This window comes from Symphalangus syndactylus, chromosome 18 (assembly GCF_028878055.3).
Source record: "Symphalangus syndactylus isolate Jambi chromosome 18, NHGRI_mSymSyn1-v2.1_pri, whole genome shotgun sequence".
In the NCBI taxonomy this organism is placed as follows: Eukaryota; Metazoa; Chordata; class Mammalia; order Primates; family Hylobatidae; genus Symphalangus; species Symphalangus syndactylus.
The window spans coordinates 30,094,657-30,111,760 of NC_072440.2; the positions used below are offsets into that span (position 1 = coordinate 30,094,657).

A 17,104-nucleotide genomic window follows, 5' to 3' on the forward strand; every position below is an offset into this window, starting at 1 on the left:
GCAAAGGGATGAAAGACATGAAGACTCATCCTTCATAGCCTGAATCAGAGGAGTGGATAAATACTCAATCTAAAGATAAAATAAGGCAGGAAATGAGGAAAAAAAAAACTGTTGAAGTGCATCCAAAGTCGCGGATGGTTAACATTCATTCCACTCACTTGGGAAAGCATCTGGCGTGATCGTCTAATGGGTCATCACCTTCCTGCCATTTCTCTAAACACCCTCCACAGGAAAAGCACTGGACGACGTCCTTTATACCTAAAAGTAAGGAAACTTGATCAGTGCCACTGGCGTGGGCATCTGTCCATTAACATGCAGGTAATGACCACCAGACCTGTAATAGTGAAAGCCTATTCAGTCTCCAGTTGGTTTTGTGACAGTCAGAAGTTGGTTACCAGTAAGGCAATTTTCTATATAAGACTGTCCACCAATGGGGTAACCGGCAAGTAGCCACTGAATGTTCCTACGCACCATGCACTTTGATGCGCACCATCCCTCTGCCCCATTCTCCTTTGATCAACAAACAGATTGGCAACCAGAATCTGGAATTGAAGCTCCATGAGGGGCTGGGCGCAGTGGCTCATGCCTGTAATCTCAGCACTTTGGGAGGCCAAGGCCAGCGGATCTCCTGAGGTCAGCAGTCTGAGACCAGCCTGGCCAACACGGTGAAACGCTGTCTCTACTAAAAATACAAAAATTAGCTGGGCGTGGTGGCACATGCCTGTAATCCCAGCTACCAGGGAGGCTGAGGCAGGAGAATCGCTTGAACCCAGGAGACGGAGGTTGCAGTGAACCAAGATAATGCCATTGCACTCCAGCCTGGGCGACCAGAGTGAAACTCTTTCTCAAAAAATAAAAATAAGCTCTATGAGGGTAGAGGTTTTTGCTCACTAATGAATGACATGAACCTAGAAGAGTGCTAGACACCCATGTGGCACTCAATTAGTATTCGTTTAATGAATGAATCAGAAAGAATATATTTAGAGCTCAAGGAAAAAGAATACCAGCAAATCTAGCAGCCCTTATGTAAGTGAATGCATGAAGAATTAATTGCCTCTTACCACATTGTTGCCAGGTTTATTACACCAGAAATAGGATTAAGTCTCTTTGTGAGATTATATTTCTTTGGAAAGAAATTGGTATTTAGCTCTGCAAAAGGATCAAACTAGAAACAGAGCATTTCTCATCTTCCTTCCACTCTGGGAAAGCTGGGGCAGAGGAAAGCCTCCCAGAAATATGAGATCCCAGAGCTTGCAAGATCTGAAAAGGGTCAGAGATGATTAGGATTTGTGTGGAGTGGTGGAGGATTGGAAAGGAAGAGGGGGAGCACACTGGTCAGAGGGGTCTTGCAGAAGGCTGACAGGAGGAAGACACAGTAGAGTAGGGAGAAATGGCAAACACTCTTTCCAAAGGCTTAAGATTGTGAGGCAGTCAGATTTTTTTTTTCCAATGGCGTATGTCTGTTAGGTAGAGTGACAACTATATTCTGCTTCTCTGTATTGCTCTATGATATTTGTGACAGCTTCTTGATCTCTCAGTTAAAGATCTGCATTAACCTCCACTGTAACTTATGCATGTGTTTGGTCTGAGCAAGACCAGCAAGGTACCTAGGAACCTTTCCCTGATCATCTTGTATTTCAGGCAGAGATTTAGCTGACAGGAACCAGCCCATCATTTATAGATTGCAGAGGTGCTTCCTAATGACCAGCAGCTAAAGAGAAAATGCCACAATCTGGTGGAAGACCCTGCATGTTTAGGAATCATGAAAGTGAGTTTCCTGATTTTCTCCTGCAGGCAGAATGTGGCAAAGATTGCTATCCATGTTCCTATTATCTCAAATCCTTCCATACTAATAGAAATCCCAATATTTAGCTGGGCACATTGTCACCCAGGAAAAAGATTAGGTTTCCCAGCTCCTCTTACAGCTAGGTATGGTCATCTGACTAAATTATTATTATTATTATTATTATTATTGAGACAGAGTTTCACTCTTGTTGCCCAGGCTGGAGTGCAATAGCATGATCTTGACTCACTGCAACCTCCACATCCCAGGTTCAAGCGATTCTCCTGCCTCACCCTCCCAAGTAGCTGGGATTACAGCCACCCGCCACCATGCCTGGCTAATTCTTTGTATTTTTAGTAGAGACGGAGTTTCACCATATTGGCCAGGCTGGTCTCAAACTCCTGACCTCAGGTGATCCACTCACCTCGGCCTCCCAAAGTGCCGGGATTACAGGCGTCAGCCACCGTGCCCGGCCCATCCAACTAAGTTCTGATTAAAGAAATATAAGCAGAAGCGTCCTGTGACAGTTTCTAGGAGCACTTTGTCAGGGGACAAGAGGTGAGGAGAGTAACGTGTAGAAAGAAAAGACATGATAATTATCACAAATAGAATACTTGTATTCATTGTTAGTCCAGACCTTAAAGTTTCAAATTTAAAGGTTTACCACCTAAGGGAGGAGTAGAAAACTGGGAGAGGATGTATGATGCAGGAAAGAAAAGAGATCTATGCCAGGTACAGTGGCTCACACCTGTAATCCCAGCATTTTGGGAGGCCAAGACAGGAGGATTACTTGAGCCCAGGAGGTTGAGGCTGCAGTGAGCCATGATCTCGCCACTGCCCTCCAGCCTGGGTGACCATGTCTCAAAAAAAATAGAAAGAAAAGAAAATGGATCTATAAGAAATGCTGAAGAGAGGCCTGGCGCAATGGCTCACACCTGTAATCCCAGCATTTGGGAGGCCGAGGCGGGCTGATCACGAGATCAGGAGATCGAGAACATTCTGACTAGCACAGTGAAACCCTGTCTCTACTAAAAATACAGAAAAGTAGCCAGGCATGGTGGCAGGCGCCTGTGGTTGCAGCTACTCCAGAGGCTGAAGCAGGAGAATCTCTTGAACCCGGGAGGCGGAGGTTGCGGTGAGCCAAGATCGTGCCACTGCATTCCAGCCTGGGCAACTCTGTCTCCAAGGGGGAAAAAAAAAAGAAAAAGAAATGCAGAAGCTAGTGGACATTGCTGAGTGTAGCTAAACGCAAGCCCAGGAGCATAAAATCTATGTGGGAATTAAAGGTCAAGCAAACAAGTGGGCACAACCTACTGACTAACCTGTGTAGAAAAGACCTGCTTTGGCCAGTGCTGCAACTCCCACAGCTGATTCCCGGGGCCAGTCCTTAAAAGAGTCCAGCCGTAGTTCTTCGTAAGCAAAGATGCTGTCATTGCAATAAGCTTGAATAAAAAGCACAGGGTGAGACCAGCAGGCTTTAGTCTTTTTTTTTTCTATATCTTTATTGCTGCTGAACAAATTAAAGAGACCAGTAGGCTTTGATATTGCAAGTATCAGTATTCAAGTTGTCCCTTCACAGTTACAGATGGAATGATGTCTAGAGTTTACTTCAAAATAAACGGGAGAAAAAAAAAGACAAAAAAGAGATAGGGACAAAAAAATCAAAAGAAGAAATAAACAAGCAAAGCATTTGGAAAATGTTTGAGTTTTTACCCGATGCCATAGGTAATTCTCTCTGGACCCAGGAATTCACAAAATGTTCTCCCTGAGGGAAATTAAAATTCAAATTGTTGATAGTCTTTTTTTTTTTTTTTTTTTTTTTTTTTGAGGCAGAGTCTCACTCTGTTGCCCAGGCTGAAGTGCAGTGGCACGTTCTCATCTCACTGCAACCTCCACCTCCTGGGTTCAAGTGATTCTCCTGCCTCGGCCTCCCGACTAGTACAGGCATGTGCCACCACACCTGGCTAATTTTTTTTTTTTTTGTATTTTTAGTAGAGACAGACACGATGTTGGAGGTCTTTTTTTTTTTTTTTTGAAACAGAGTCTCGCTCTGTCATCCAGGCTGGAGTGCAGTGGCCCGACCTTGGCTCACTACAAGCTCCGCCTCCCAGGTTAACGCCATTCTCCTGCCTCAGCCTCCCGAGTAGGCAGAGGTGGGACCACAGGCGCCTGCCACCATGCCTGGCTAATTTTTTTTTTTGTATTTTTAGTAGAGATGGGTTTTCGCCGTGTTAGCCAGGATGGTCTCGATCTCCTGACCTCATGATCCATCCGTCTCGGCCTCCCAAAGTGCTGGGATTACAGGCGTGAGCCACCGTGCCCAGCCTATGTTGGAGGTCTTGAGGCTGGTCTCGAACACCTGATCTCAAGTGATCTGCCCAGCTCGGCCTCCCAAAGGGCTGGGATTATAGGCATGAGCTACTGTGCCCAGCCTGATTGTTTGACTTATGAAGTATATACCTATCTATGAACAAGAACTGAAGGAACTTTACCCCAGAATGAAGAGTTTCACTGGATGGAACGGCAGAGTCGTAGGAGAAATATTCCTTTAATTTTTATTTCTGTTGATGTTGCAATTGTTTTTATGCAGTGCAAGCAAACGTACACACACGCACACACACACGCACGCATGCAAGCTGTGAATGTTTATGCATACTCAGGAGGAAGCCTTCTCAGGGTCACTGTTTCCAGAAACTGACCTTGAAAACAGACTTGCATTTAAATATCACAGATGTACTTTGATGAATGAGGAAGTAAGAGACATAGAATGGTAACTAAATTCATCAGGGTATTATATATTGAGCAACTGATTCTTCTGGGAAAGCTGTACCCAATTTCTTTTTGAGCAAACACTTCTCCTTCCCCCACTGTCAGGCAATGTTCTCTATAGAGTTCTGGTCTCCTAAGTCATGTTAATCACTAAATTCTCATTTTTGTTTAAGCCAGTTTGGATTCGATTTCCCATCACTCTCCACTAGGAAATTTTTACTGATTCAGGATAGTTAGCCAACTGGGAAGAGCCAGCTCTGCGGCCCACTGTGGGTGACAGCGCCTAGGTCAGGAGATCTTAGCAAGCGTGCAGGTAGGGGCAGCAGAGGGAAGCTGGGGCAAGTGGCTTCATTCATAAAGGGGAAGACTATAAGGAAGGCAAGCAGAGCCCCTCAGAAGCCAGCCCTGGAAAAAGAAAAAGGCTCTAGGTCAGCAAGTGAATGTGATATTTTACACTTTGAAGATGGGAGCCAGGAGAATGAAAGGAGAGAGGAAGAAAGAAATCAGACCCATGACATAAAAAGAATGCCTATGCCCTTCTGAGTCAGACACTTACAGGTAATCCAAAAACTTGAGGAAAAAATTGCTGTTATACATTACCGTTATGTCAACAAATCCCTTGTAGCTTTGAATATACTGGGTAATTTCCTCTGAGGATTTCTTACTTTGAAGAAATTCACATCTGTAATTAATGAATATAATTAAAATTTACCCCAGTACTGTGATAGGGCTGTCCTATATCACAATGAACATTTATAAAAACGTATTGAATTGTTGAATTTTATTACACTTCAATAAAATTGCCCAAAAATTTACCACAAAACTTAGGAGAATTACCATTATTCTCATATAATTATTTGTCATTTCTATTAGTGACAACATGTGTATTTAAAATTAAATCTTCAAGTTAACTTTTTTATTAAAATATACAATACAATCAAAGAGACTGATTTACATTAAATATAGGATGGAGCTTTTGCTTTTTGGAATTAAGCAGTGGTGACTAAATCTAGTCCCTGGGGTTATATGAAAGTTACTGTCAGTAAAGAGAACTATATTTAAAATAATAGGCCAGATGCAGTGGCTCACATCCAAGAGTTCAAGACTAGCCTGGGCAACATGGCAAAACCCCATCTCTACAAAAAATACAAAAATTAGCCTGGCATGGTGCCACACCTCTGTAGTCCCAGCTACTGGGGACGCTGAAGGGGGAGGATCATCTGAGCCCAGGGAGGTAGAGGCTGCACTGAGCCATGATCAGGCTGCTGCACTCCAGCCTGGGCAACAGACTGAGACCCAGTCTCAAAAGTAAATACAGGCCGGGCGCGGTGGCTCACGCTTGTAATCCCAGCACTTTGGGAGGCCGAGGCGGGCTGATCACGAGGTCAGGAGATCGAGACCACGGTGAAACCCCGTCTCTACTAAAAATACAAAAAAATTAGCCGGGCGTGGTGGCGGGCGCCTGTAGTCCCAGCTACTCAGAGAGGCTGAGGCAGGAGAATGGCGTGAACCCAGGAGGCGGAGCTTGCAGTGAGCCGAGATTGTGCCACCGCACTCCAGCCTGGGCGACAGAGCGAGACTCCGTCTCAAAAAAAAAAAAAAAAAAAGTAAATACAAAAAATCTTTTTAAAATAACAATAATAATATATTTATCTACTGAGCAAAAAATTACCATGCATTAAAAAGTAATGGCTATTAGGCCAGGCATGATGGCTCACGCCTGGAATCCCAGCACTTTGGGAGGCCGAGGCAGGTGGATCACGAGGTCAGGAGTTCGAGACCAGCCTGGCCAAGATGGTGAAACCCTGTCTCTACTAAAAGTACAAAAATTAGCTGGGTGTGGTGGCGGGCACCTGTAATCCCAGCTACTTGGGAGGCTGAGGCAGGAGAATCGCTTGAACCTGGGAGGTGGAGGTTGCAGTGGGCCGAAATCATGCCACTGCACTCCAGCCTGGGCAACAGAGCAAGACTCCATCTCAAAAAACAAAAACAAAAACAAAACAAGTAATGGATGTTAATTTATAATTTTTGATTTTTTTAAAAAAGAGAATATTGAATACCATTTTAAAAACACATTCATTTCCCATAAAAGAGAAGCAGTTTTAAAATTAACTTTTAAAAATTCCTCCAATTCAGCTGGGCATGGGGGATCATGCCTGTAGTCCCAGCACTTTTGGAGGCTGAGGCGGGTGGATCACTTGAGGCCGGGAGTTCGAGACCAGCCTGGTCAACGTGGCGAAATCCCATCTCTACTAAAAATACAAAAATTAGCCAGGCATGGTGGCAAGCGCCTGTAATCCCAGCTACTTGGGAGGCTGAGGCGGGAGGATCACTTGAACCTGGGAAGCAGAGTTTGCAGTGAGTCATGATTGTACCACTACACTCCAGCCTGGGCGACAGAGAGAGACTCTGTCTCAAAAAAAAAAAAAAAAAAAAATCCCTCCGATTCAAATTTAAGTTTTCTTTCTATGGTGCTGTAGCAAAGAATGGGCTGGGAACCCAAAGGCTGAAGCATTAGTACCCACTATTCCACCAGTGGGGATGTGACCAACCTTGCCATGTTCTCTTATAATCACAGGAGAACATGGATGCCATCAGATGATCTGCATATTTCCCCAGGGCCATGATTCTATGTGGTAGGCAGCCAGGGTCCCCAGTTTTCAGGTGTATAAATGTTTCCAAGGATTGCCCTAAGTCTGCACATAACCTACATAGCACACAATGCACGGGGTGATTCCCTGTCCTCATGATTTATACGGATTGAGGAGGAACTCAGTACCTTAAAAAATTACCATAAAATCATCTTACATTTATGGAGTGCCACATTTTAAAAAGTGTAAGGGTATACTCATTTTGTTGATAGTTTATAAAAAGAAGCAACAAACTGAAGTCCAAAAAGCTAAAGACAGAGTAACCAACAAGAAACTTGGGGATTCTTGCTCTAATTCCAGCTCTTAAATTTTATTGACTGACCATGTGCTTATGATGACAAACAAATGAAAGGCCAAACAGCTGGTCATCTGTCATCCTCACATTTTACATGGTGATTTTTACAAAGCATTTGATCCGCATACTTTGTTTCTCATCCTTACAACCACCAGACAAGCTGTACATTATTATCTGCTGTGGAAGTCGCAGATACCAAGATGAAATCACTTTGTCAGACGCACACAAAATAGGGCTGGGAAGGCACGAAGGAGTGGGGTTCAGGCTTTCATGTCCAAGATAGGAACGGTTCCAAAGACTTTCTAAGAATCCCATAAGAAATCCCTTCACGCCTGTCACGCATCTCCTGCTTTGCATTGCTTGCATGTATGCATGTATTTCTATGACAAGGTTTATCACTGCACATTCTTTTGGACTGCAGCAATTCAGATAAGATAAGACGAGATGAGATGCTATCAAAAGAACACCTGCCCAGGAACGGCATCTCCAACAATGAACACACAACAACTCTGGCTTTGAGCCTTCAGAACCAAGGAATTCTCTTCTGCCCTCTCTCCTCCCCCCTCTTCCCTCTCCCCTGTCTCCTGTCTTCTCTCTTCTCTCCCCTGTCTCCTCTCTAAAGAAACTGGAGCCTTTTCATATTGCCCAGGCTGGTCTCAAACTCCTGGCCTCCAACGACCCTCCCGCCTCAGCCTCCCACATAGCTGTGATTACACGTATGAGCTACCATGCCCAGCTATGAACTCTGTTTCTAAGCAGCTTATGTGAACTTCTGCCTTTTGCCAAGAAAAATTCCCTTTACTCTTCCCTCACTGCATGTGCCTGTGGTTTACCGTAGTGCATTCCAAATCATAACCCTCTTTTCTTATTCCTGAATAAATTTGACATATTTGGGGATATCTTTCTCTAATTTTTTTTGTTGTTGACACTGCATTTTACATATGAGATTCAGACAAGGTCAGTCACTTGTCTAGGGTCTGGTAGTCAGGTAGCAGCAGATTCAAGCCTGGCTCTATCTCCTAAGCCTCTGCACTACCCCCTGCCCTTGTTTGCTGGCCTGAGCTCCTTCCTGCTCTAGGAGTGGTTGCTGGACTGCTGTCTCCCCTCCCTGTGCTTATTACCTTACCCTCCATTCTATGTTAGAGAAGGCATATGAAGGCCCCTCCAGACAGGATGTGTGGCTCTAGTAGGTACTAGTTACATGATAATGTGATAACGTGTGAATGGTGCCACTGGTACTTGTCCAGTGTATAACCCAGCGACACTAAACACAGTGACCCTGAGGCTAAGTGAAGCCTGAGCTGAGGCCAGAGCTGAGACAGGTGCCCACGAGCAGCGGCTTGTGCTCCAGCTGGGGCTGCTGTTCCCTGTTACATATGCATATATGGTACACTGTCAGCATGGACAAGGACTGCCTGGGTGGCTGTTATGATTCGTCAGGGAGCCAGAGTGACTGTCAAATGATTTCACAATTCTAGCTTCATGTGTCCCCATAACCATCTCATCTGCTTGTCTAACTTTCTCTCTCTCCTCTTCCTGCCTTTCTCCTCTCCTCCCTTGTTTACTTCCTCCCTCCCAATCTCCTCACTTTCTTTTCAACTATGAAAGTAATATATACTTGTTTCCAAAAATTTAAACAAGACAGCAATGAACAAAATAAATGTGAAAATCAGTCACTACTTCACCCCCTGACAAATCCAGATCCAGAAGTATCTACAGTTTGGTTTACATATTTTCATAAGTTTTTCTATATGTTTTCAAGCAACTCCATGTATAGTTTGAGTGGTTTTAAACATTTTCAAAGTCTCACACTGCACTTATTGTGCATATTGCTTTCCCACACAACATATCAAAACATATCAAAGATATCCATTCACTTTTTTTTTCTTTTGAGATGGAGTCTCACTCTGTTGCCCAGGCTGCAGTGCAGTGGAGTGATCTTGGCTCACTGCAACCTCTGCCTCCCAGGTTCAAGCAATTTCCTGCCTCAGCCTCCGGAGTAGCTGGGACTACAGGCACGCACCACCACGCTCGGCTAATTTTTGTATTTTTAGTAGAGATGGGGTTTCACCATGTTGGCCAGGGGAGAGGGGAGACAGGAGAGGAGAGAGGGGAGAGGGGAGAGGAGAGTTCATCACTTGAATGAACTCCTGGCCTCAAGTGATTTGCCCGCCTTGGCCTCCCAAAGTGCTGGGATCACAGGCACGCCCAGCCCTTTTTTTTTTTTTTTTTTTTTGAGATGGAGTCTCGCTCTGTTGACCAGGCTGGAGTGCAGTGGTGCGATCTCAGCTCACTGCAAACTCTGCCTCCCTGGCTCAAGCAATTCTCCTGCCTCAGCCTCCCAAGTAGCTGGGATTACAGGCGCCTGCCACCATGCCTGGCCAATTTTTGTATTTTTAATAGAGACAGGGTTTTACCATCTTAGCCAGGCTGGTCTTGAACTACTGACCTCAAATGATCCGCCTGCCTTGGCCTCCCAAAGTGCTGGGATTACAGGCATGAGCCACCGTGCCGGGCCTCCATTCACTTTTGTGGGCATGGCTATCCATGTGCAAGATGACTTATAAATGTAAATAACTATGTCCAGTTTTGTAGTTAATTTAGCATCCAACCAACAACTTTGCATGTAGTAGGTGTGTGACAAATATTTGTTAAAGAAAATAGAATCTGAGGCTGGGCACGGTGGCTCATGCCTATAATCCCAGCACTTTGGGAGGCCGAGGCAGGTGGACTGCCTGAGGTCAGGAGTTCGAGACCACCTCACCAATATGGAGAAACCCTGTCTCTACTAAAAATACAAAAACTAACCAGGAGTGGCGGTGTGCGCCTATAATCCCAGACCTGGGTGGATGAGGCAGGAAAATCGCTTTGAACCCAGGAGGCAGAGGTTGCAGTGAGCCAAGATTGCACCGCTGCACTCAAGCCTGGGCAACAGAGTGAGACTGTCACAGAAAAAAAAAAAAAAAAAGAAAGAAAATAGAATCTGAGCCTGACCAAACTGCTAGATCCAAGTGTCAGGTTCCTGGAAATGCAGAAGGTAGAGGAATATGTTAGACTATGCCAGAGGAACACATCCTGCCAAATCTAGAGTAGAGGGAATTTTACAGGACAGATTACATGGCTTCTTTAACAAATAAGTGACAAGAAAAAAGAGATGGATAAAGAGGAAATCTACAAATTAAAAATCTTAAGGGGCTGGGCACAGTGGCTCATGCCTGTAAGCCCAGCACTTTGGGAGGCTGAGATGGGAGAATCACTTGAGCCCAGGAGTTTGTAGAACCAGGAGTTCCAGACCAGCCTGGGCAATAAAGTGAAACCTTGTCACTATAAAAGATATGAAAGTTAGCTGGGCATGGTGGTAGGCACCTGTGGTCCCAGCTACTCAGGACGCTGAGGTGGGAGGATTGCTTGAATCTGAGAGGTAGAGGTTGCAGTGAGCTGAGATTGCACCATTGAACTCCAGTCTGGGCAACAGAGCAAAACTCACTCTCAAAAAAAAAAAAAAAAAAAAAAAAAGAAAAAAAGAAAAGAAAAAAAAACAACAAATCTTGGTCAGACGCAGGTGGCTCATGCTTGTAATCCTAGCACTTTGGGAATCCAAGGTGGGTGGATCACTTGAGGCCAGGAATTTCAGACCAGCCTGGGCAACATGGTGAAACCGCATCTCTACTAAAATTACAAAAATTAGCCAGGTGTGGTGGTGCATGCCTGTAATGTCAGTTACTCGGGAGGCTGAGGCACAAGAATCACTTGAATCTGAGAGGTGGAGGTTGCAGTGAGACAAGATCGCACCAGTGGGCAACAGGGTGAGACTCCGTCTCAAAAAATAAAATAAAATAAAATAAAATAAAATAAAATAAAATAAAATAAAATAAAATAAAATAAAATAAAATAAAATAAAATAAAATAAAATAAAATAAAATAAAATAAAATAAAATAATAAAATAAAAAATATAGTTATTGTTATTATTTCCAGGAAAAAAAGTGGCTAGGAGATGGATGAAATATGATTTGGCGGGCCGGGCGCGGTGGCTCACGCTTGTAATCCCAGCACTTTGGGAGGCCGAGGCGGGCGGATCATGAGGTCAGGAGACCGAGACTACGGTGAAACCCCGTCTCTACGAAAAATACAAAAAAAATTAGCTGGGCGTGGTGGCGGGCGCCTGTAGTCCCAGCTACTCAGAGAGGCTGAGGCAGGAGAATGGCGTGAACCCGGGAGGCAGAGCTCGCAGTGAGCCGAGATTGCGCCACTGCACTCCAGCCTGGGCGACAGAGCGAGACTCCGTCTCAAAAAAAAAAAAAAAAAAAAAAAAAAAGAAATATGATTTGGCTATGTGTTGACAAGTATTTATTACACTATTCTATCTTTGTATGAAATTTTACACAGTGAAAGTTTAAAAACTTGTTAAAGGAATGAATCTGTATTTGGTAGAAACAAAGAAAGTCATGTAGAAAATACTAGTAAATATAGCATTAAAAATAATTAAAATGTACTTCCTTTTCTAAGCCAGGAACTAAAGACCACTGCAGTAATAAAAACTCTGAGGTTTAAAAATACAATGTTTTCATTTGGTATATATTTAGCAGTATATGAAACCATTTGTAATAATGTTTAAATATTTTTTACCTTCCAGCATACACCATTTTACACCACCCCTATGGAAATTATTTTTCCATACTTATTTAAATAAGCAATTTATCCAATTACTTATTTAATTAAATAAGTAATTAAAGAAATTACTTATTTCTTTAATTAGTTTTAGAGATAGAGTCTCACTCTGTCACCCAGGCTGGAGCACAGTGGCTTGATCAATGCAGACTTGACTACCTGGGCTCTAGCAATCTTCCTGCCTCAGCCTCCCAAGTAGCTAGGATTGCAGGTACACACCACCATGCCTGGCTAATTTTTTTTTTTTTTTTTGAGACAGAGTCTCACTCTGTCGCCCAGGCCAGAGTGCAGTGGTGCTATCTCGGCTCACTGCAAGCTCTGCCTCCCAAGTTCACGCCATTCTCCTGCCTCAGCCTCCCGAGTAGCTGGGACTACAGGTGCCCGCCACCACTCCCGGCTAATTTTTTGTATTTTTAGTAGAGACAGGGTTTCACCGTGTTAGCCAGGATGGTCTCGATCTCCTGACCTCGGATCCGCCTGCCTCAGCCTCCCAAAGTGCTGGGATTACAGGTGTGAGCCACCGCGCCTGGCCAATTTTTTTTATTTTTGTAGAAACAGCATCTCTACTGTAATCCCAGCACTTTGGGAGGCCGAGGCGGGCGGATCACGAGGTCAGGAGATCGAGACCATCCTGGCTAACACGGTGAAACCCTGTCTCTACTAAAAATACAAAAAATTAGCCGGGCGTGTTGGCGGGCGCCTGTAGTCCCAGCTCCTCGGGAGGCTGAGGCAGGAGAATGGCCTGAACCCGGGAGGCGGAGCTTGCAGTGAGCCGAGATCGCGCCACTGCACTCCAGCCTGGGTGACACAGCAAGACTCTGTCTCAAAAAAAAAAAAAAAGAAAAAAAAAAAGAAACAGCATCTCTACATGCCAGGCTGGTCTTGAACTCCTGATTTCAAGCAATCTTCCTGCCTTGGCCTCCCAAAGTGCTGGGGTTACAGGTGTGAGCCACCACTTCCAGCCTTACTTATTAATTAAGGCAGATCATGAAACTTCTACTGGGCAAAACATATCTTAGTATTTGGGATAATTAAATACTTAAAAACTGTTTAAAATTCTGTAATTCAAACTTTTCACAATGTAATTAGGCCTTTCCTGCTTGAATAAATCCTGGAGTGGTTCAATTTTGAGTAGGGAAACATCAAAACTGAAGGTGCTACTCCAGAAAGGTGGCTCTTTTGTCTTTTATTTTGTCTTTTAAAGAACTGAAAAATTTAGCCAGGCACAGTGGCTCACACCTGTAATCCTAGCACTTTGAGAGGCCTAGGTGGGTGGACTGCCTGAGCTCAGGAGCTCAAGACCAGCCTGGGCAACATGGCAAAACCCCATCTTTACTAAAAATACAAAAATTAGCCCATCTTGGTGGTGCACACCTATAATCCCAGCTACTCAGAAGGCTGACGCAGGAGAATCACCGGAACCTGGGAGGCAGAATTTGCACCAAACTGAAGTCATGCCACTATACTCCAGCCTGGGTGGCAGAGCAAGACTGTCTCAAAATAAAAACGAAAGGGGGGGTTGGGGAAGGGATAGCATTAGGAGATATACCTAATGCTAAATGATGAGTTAATGGGTGCAGCACACTTACATGGCACATGTATACATATGTAACAAACCTGCACATTGTGCACATGTACCCTAAAACTTAAAGTATAATAATAAAAATAATAAAAAAATAAAAATTCTATATTAAAGATAAAAAAAAGAAAGACAAATTTAAGCAAAAATTATCTACCTACTTGGGGAACCATTTGGCATGTTCCTTCCAAGGATCATCTCCTTCTTCCCAATTTCCTAAACATCCACCACAGGAAAAACACTGTACCGTGTCCTGTTTACCTGTATATGAAGGAAAATATTTAGATTGCCTGGCAGTGGCACCAGAGGGTATGTACACAGAGTTGATTGTTTTGTTCAGGAGCAAGACATGCTCCAGTGTGCCTGTGCACTCCCGATCTCATTGGCCTGAGTCTCCATCCTCAATCCCACCACCCAAAATGGGCCCCTCCACCACGGCTGTGCTCCAGGTACAGAGCCCTAAGCTGTGTAACTCAATAGCCTGCCCCAGCTGCCCCCCAGAGCTGGTATGTTGCTCTTTGAGCTCTCAGGGTCAAAGTGATAGGGAAGCCGACTAACACCAGGACCAGCTGGAGTAATGTGCAATTAGAAAACCTACGTTTTAGCCTTGCCATGACATTTCAGTAGAAACATTGGCATGTTTCTTAAAGTCTCTGAGCCTCCATGAACTCAGCTGCGAAATGGGAGAGAAAGGGGTAAATTCATTGGATAAGAATTAGTACTCACTCTATGCCTAGCATAAAGTAGGTACACTACTCAGTAAATGATCGTTGTTATTGTTAGAATTCTCATTTATATATCATAACCCCTATGGCGGGGCTAGGACAAACAAACAAAACCCTCCAATACTGCAGCAATGAGAAGAATCAAAGAAAGACCATGTAAGAGCAGTAGAAGGAGGATGGGTGAGGAGACTGGGATCAGGATGACCGCATGAGTTATTTAATCTTTTCAAGGCCTTAAGAATACAGCCAGTATTTTCTAAGGTCCAAGTTTAAGGAGAAGTAACTTTCTTATTTTATATATATTTGGCAAATTAACACAGGCTGTACTAAATATAAAATGAAGCAAAAATAAAAATACTGATGTTGAATTTTAATAAACTAGACCTTATACCTAATATAACACATTTAACCAATGAAGAAAGTTTAGCAAAATATTGCAAAAGCAATTGAAAAATGAAACCTAAACTTAAAACGCCAGAGAAACACTTCAGAGAGTAATTTCAAGGTACCTGTAAAGACAAAGCCAGCCTCTGAGAGCACACAAGGGGATATCCCTTGGACATAAAATGGCCAGTTCCTGAAGGATGCAAGTCTAGCCTCCTCTTCTTGGTACCTCATTTTACCTCCTCTCAGCCTGCTCTTCAGATTCTTCACCCTGATGTCGTACTTGGCAATGTTACCAACATCCTTGTTCAAAAGGAACCCACAATCTGGATGAAACCTCTTGTGGTCTTCTATGGGGAGTCTACTGAGGCTGGCACCAAAGAGGATTAGGCTGCAGCAGAAGCACTGAACCCCAGATTTTACCCCAGTGAAGTAAAACCCAGCGGCCGCCATCTCCTGCGGTATCCATGAGCTGTACGGCTCGTAAGTCACAAAAGTCTTTAACCTTTTTGCTTCACTGCGCATTTGAGAGTTGTAGCCTTTCCGCATTTTTGCTCGCTCCTTCTGCTCCTCTTCTTCTATTTCCTTTACGAACTGAACTGCATCTAGGCCCAGAAGAGCAGAGAGCTCTGGCAGCAAATCATGATCAAACTGGGAGATTCTCTCGTCAGAGGCTTTCTGCTGGGTGGCCATTTTCTGAAAAGGGAAATAAAGCAGGTTGATCCCTTATAGTAAGATTTTTCTTAGAAGAGCATTTCCCACTGTTTCTGAAGAAACCAGGAATTAAAGGAATGCCTGGAATTTCAACACAAAAGATAAATTGTTGGAAAATTATGAAATATCAGTATCTACTTAATTGACAAATATTTACTAAGCACCTACTATATATCAGATACAGTGCTAGGCATTGGGGATCTAGCAACCAACAAGACAGACACCAATCTGCCTCCATTCACGAAACTTTCCAGATATTAGTTATGGACACAATGTGGTAACATGAGCATATACTTAACATTTATATTAAAGAAAAACGTAGACAAAATTGTATAGCCTGGCAGCAACAATTTGATCAAATCACTCAGTTTTAAAAAATCATTATTTTGTGTTCATGTTTTAAGTCTGGGTGCTCTGGCCGGGCGTGGTGGCTCACGCCTGTAATCCCAGCACTTTGGGAGGCCGAGGCGGGTGGATCATGAGGTCAGGAGATCGAGAACATCCTGGCTAACACAGTGAAACTCTGTCTCTACTAAAAATACAAAAAATTAGCCGGGCGCCGTGGCGGGCGCCTGTAGTCCCAGCTACTCAGGAGGCTGAGGCAGGAGAATGGCGTGAATCCGGGAGGCAGAGCTTGCAGTGAGCCGAGATCGCACCACTGCACTCCAGCCTGGGCGACAGAGCCAGGCTCCGTATCAAAAAAAAAAAAAAAGTCTCGGTGCTCTGTGCCAAAGCTGCAGATGCCCCACTATAATTATGGTTATGGGTGTCAAACGTTTTATTTTTTTTATTTTTTTTTTTTTTTTGAGACGGAGTCTTTCTCTGTCCCCCAGGCTGGAGTGCGGTGGCGCGATCTCGGCTCACCGCAACCTCCACCTCCTGGGTTCACGCCATTCTCCTGCCTCAGCCTCCCGAGTAGCTGGGACCACAGGCGCCCGCCAGCACGCCCGGCTAATTTTTTTGTATTTTTTAGTAGAGACGGGGTTTCACCGTGTTAGCCAGGATGGTCTCGATCTCCTGACCTCGTGATCCACCCGCCTCGGCCTCCCAAAGTGCTGGGATTACAGGCTTGAGCCACCGCGCCCGGCCTCAAACGTTTTATTTTATAAACTATTTTCCTCTTAACTAAAAATTACCGCCAGGGGAGATGGCTCATGCCTGTAATCCCAGTGCTTTGGGAGGCCAAGGTGGAAGGATTTCTTAAGGCCAGGAGTTTGACCAGCCTGGGCAACATAGCAAGATCCCATCTCTCTATATGTGTCTCTTTATATATATGTGTATATATATATATATATATATATATATATATATATATATATATATAAATAACCTCTTTCTATACATATATAATCTCTCCCTTTATATATAGACATATATATAAAATGTCACATTAATAAATACATATCTGCAAGTTACTCCTTAATGGCTTCATGAATCTCCTCATGTAAGACATTCAGGCTGTTGCCATTTTTCTCTTTATAAACAAATGTTATAGGATAATTGAGTATCCTATAACAAAAAAATGTTTTTCCAGT

At 43.8% G+C, this 17,104-nt stretch overlaps 1 protein-coding gene across 1 annotated transcript in view; it reads right to left on the reverse strand.

The window, feature by feature from the left end:
• NAIP (NLR family apoptosis inhibitory protein) overlaps nucleotides 1-16,205 on the reverse strand; it is a 40,831-nt gene extending 24,626 nt beyond the window's left edge. Inside the window, 6 exon segments of the mRNA XM_055253462.2 lie at nucleotides 159-258; nucleotides 3,106-3,225; nucleotides 3,497-3,548; nucleotides 5,153-5,234; nucleotides 13,908-14,007; nucleotides 14,981-16,205. Of these exon segments, the coding sequence (XP_055109437.2) occupies nucleotides 159-258; nucleotides 3,106-3,225; nucleotides 3,497-3,548; nucleotides 5,153-5,234; nucleotides 13,908-14,007; nucleotides 14,981-15,548 (1,022 nt within the window). The 5' untranslated portion in view covers nucleotides 15,549-16,205.
• Between the last annotated feature and the right edge of the window lie 899 nt (nucleotides 16,206-17,104).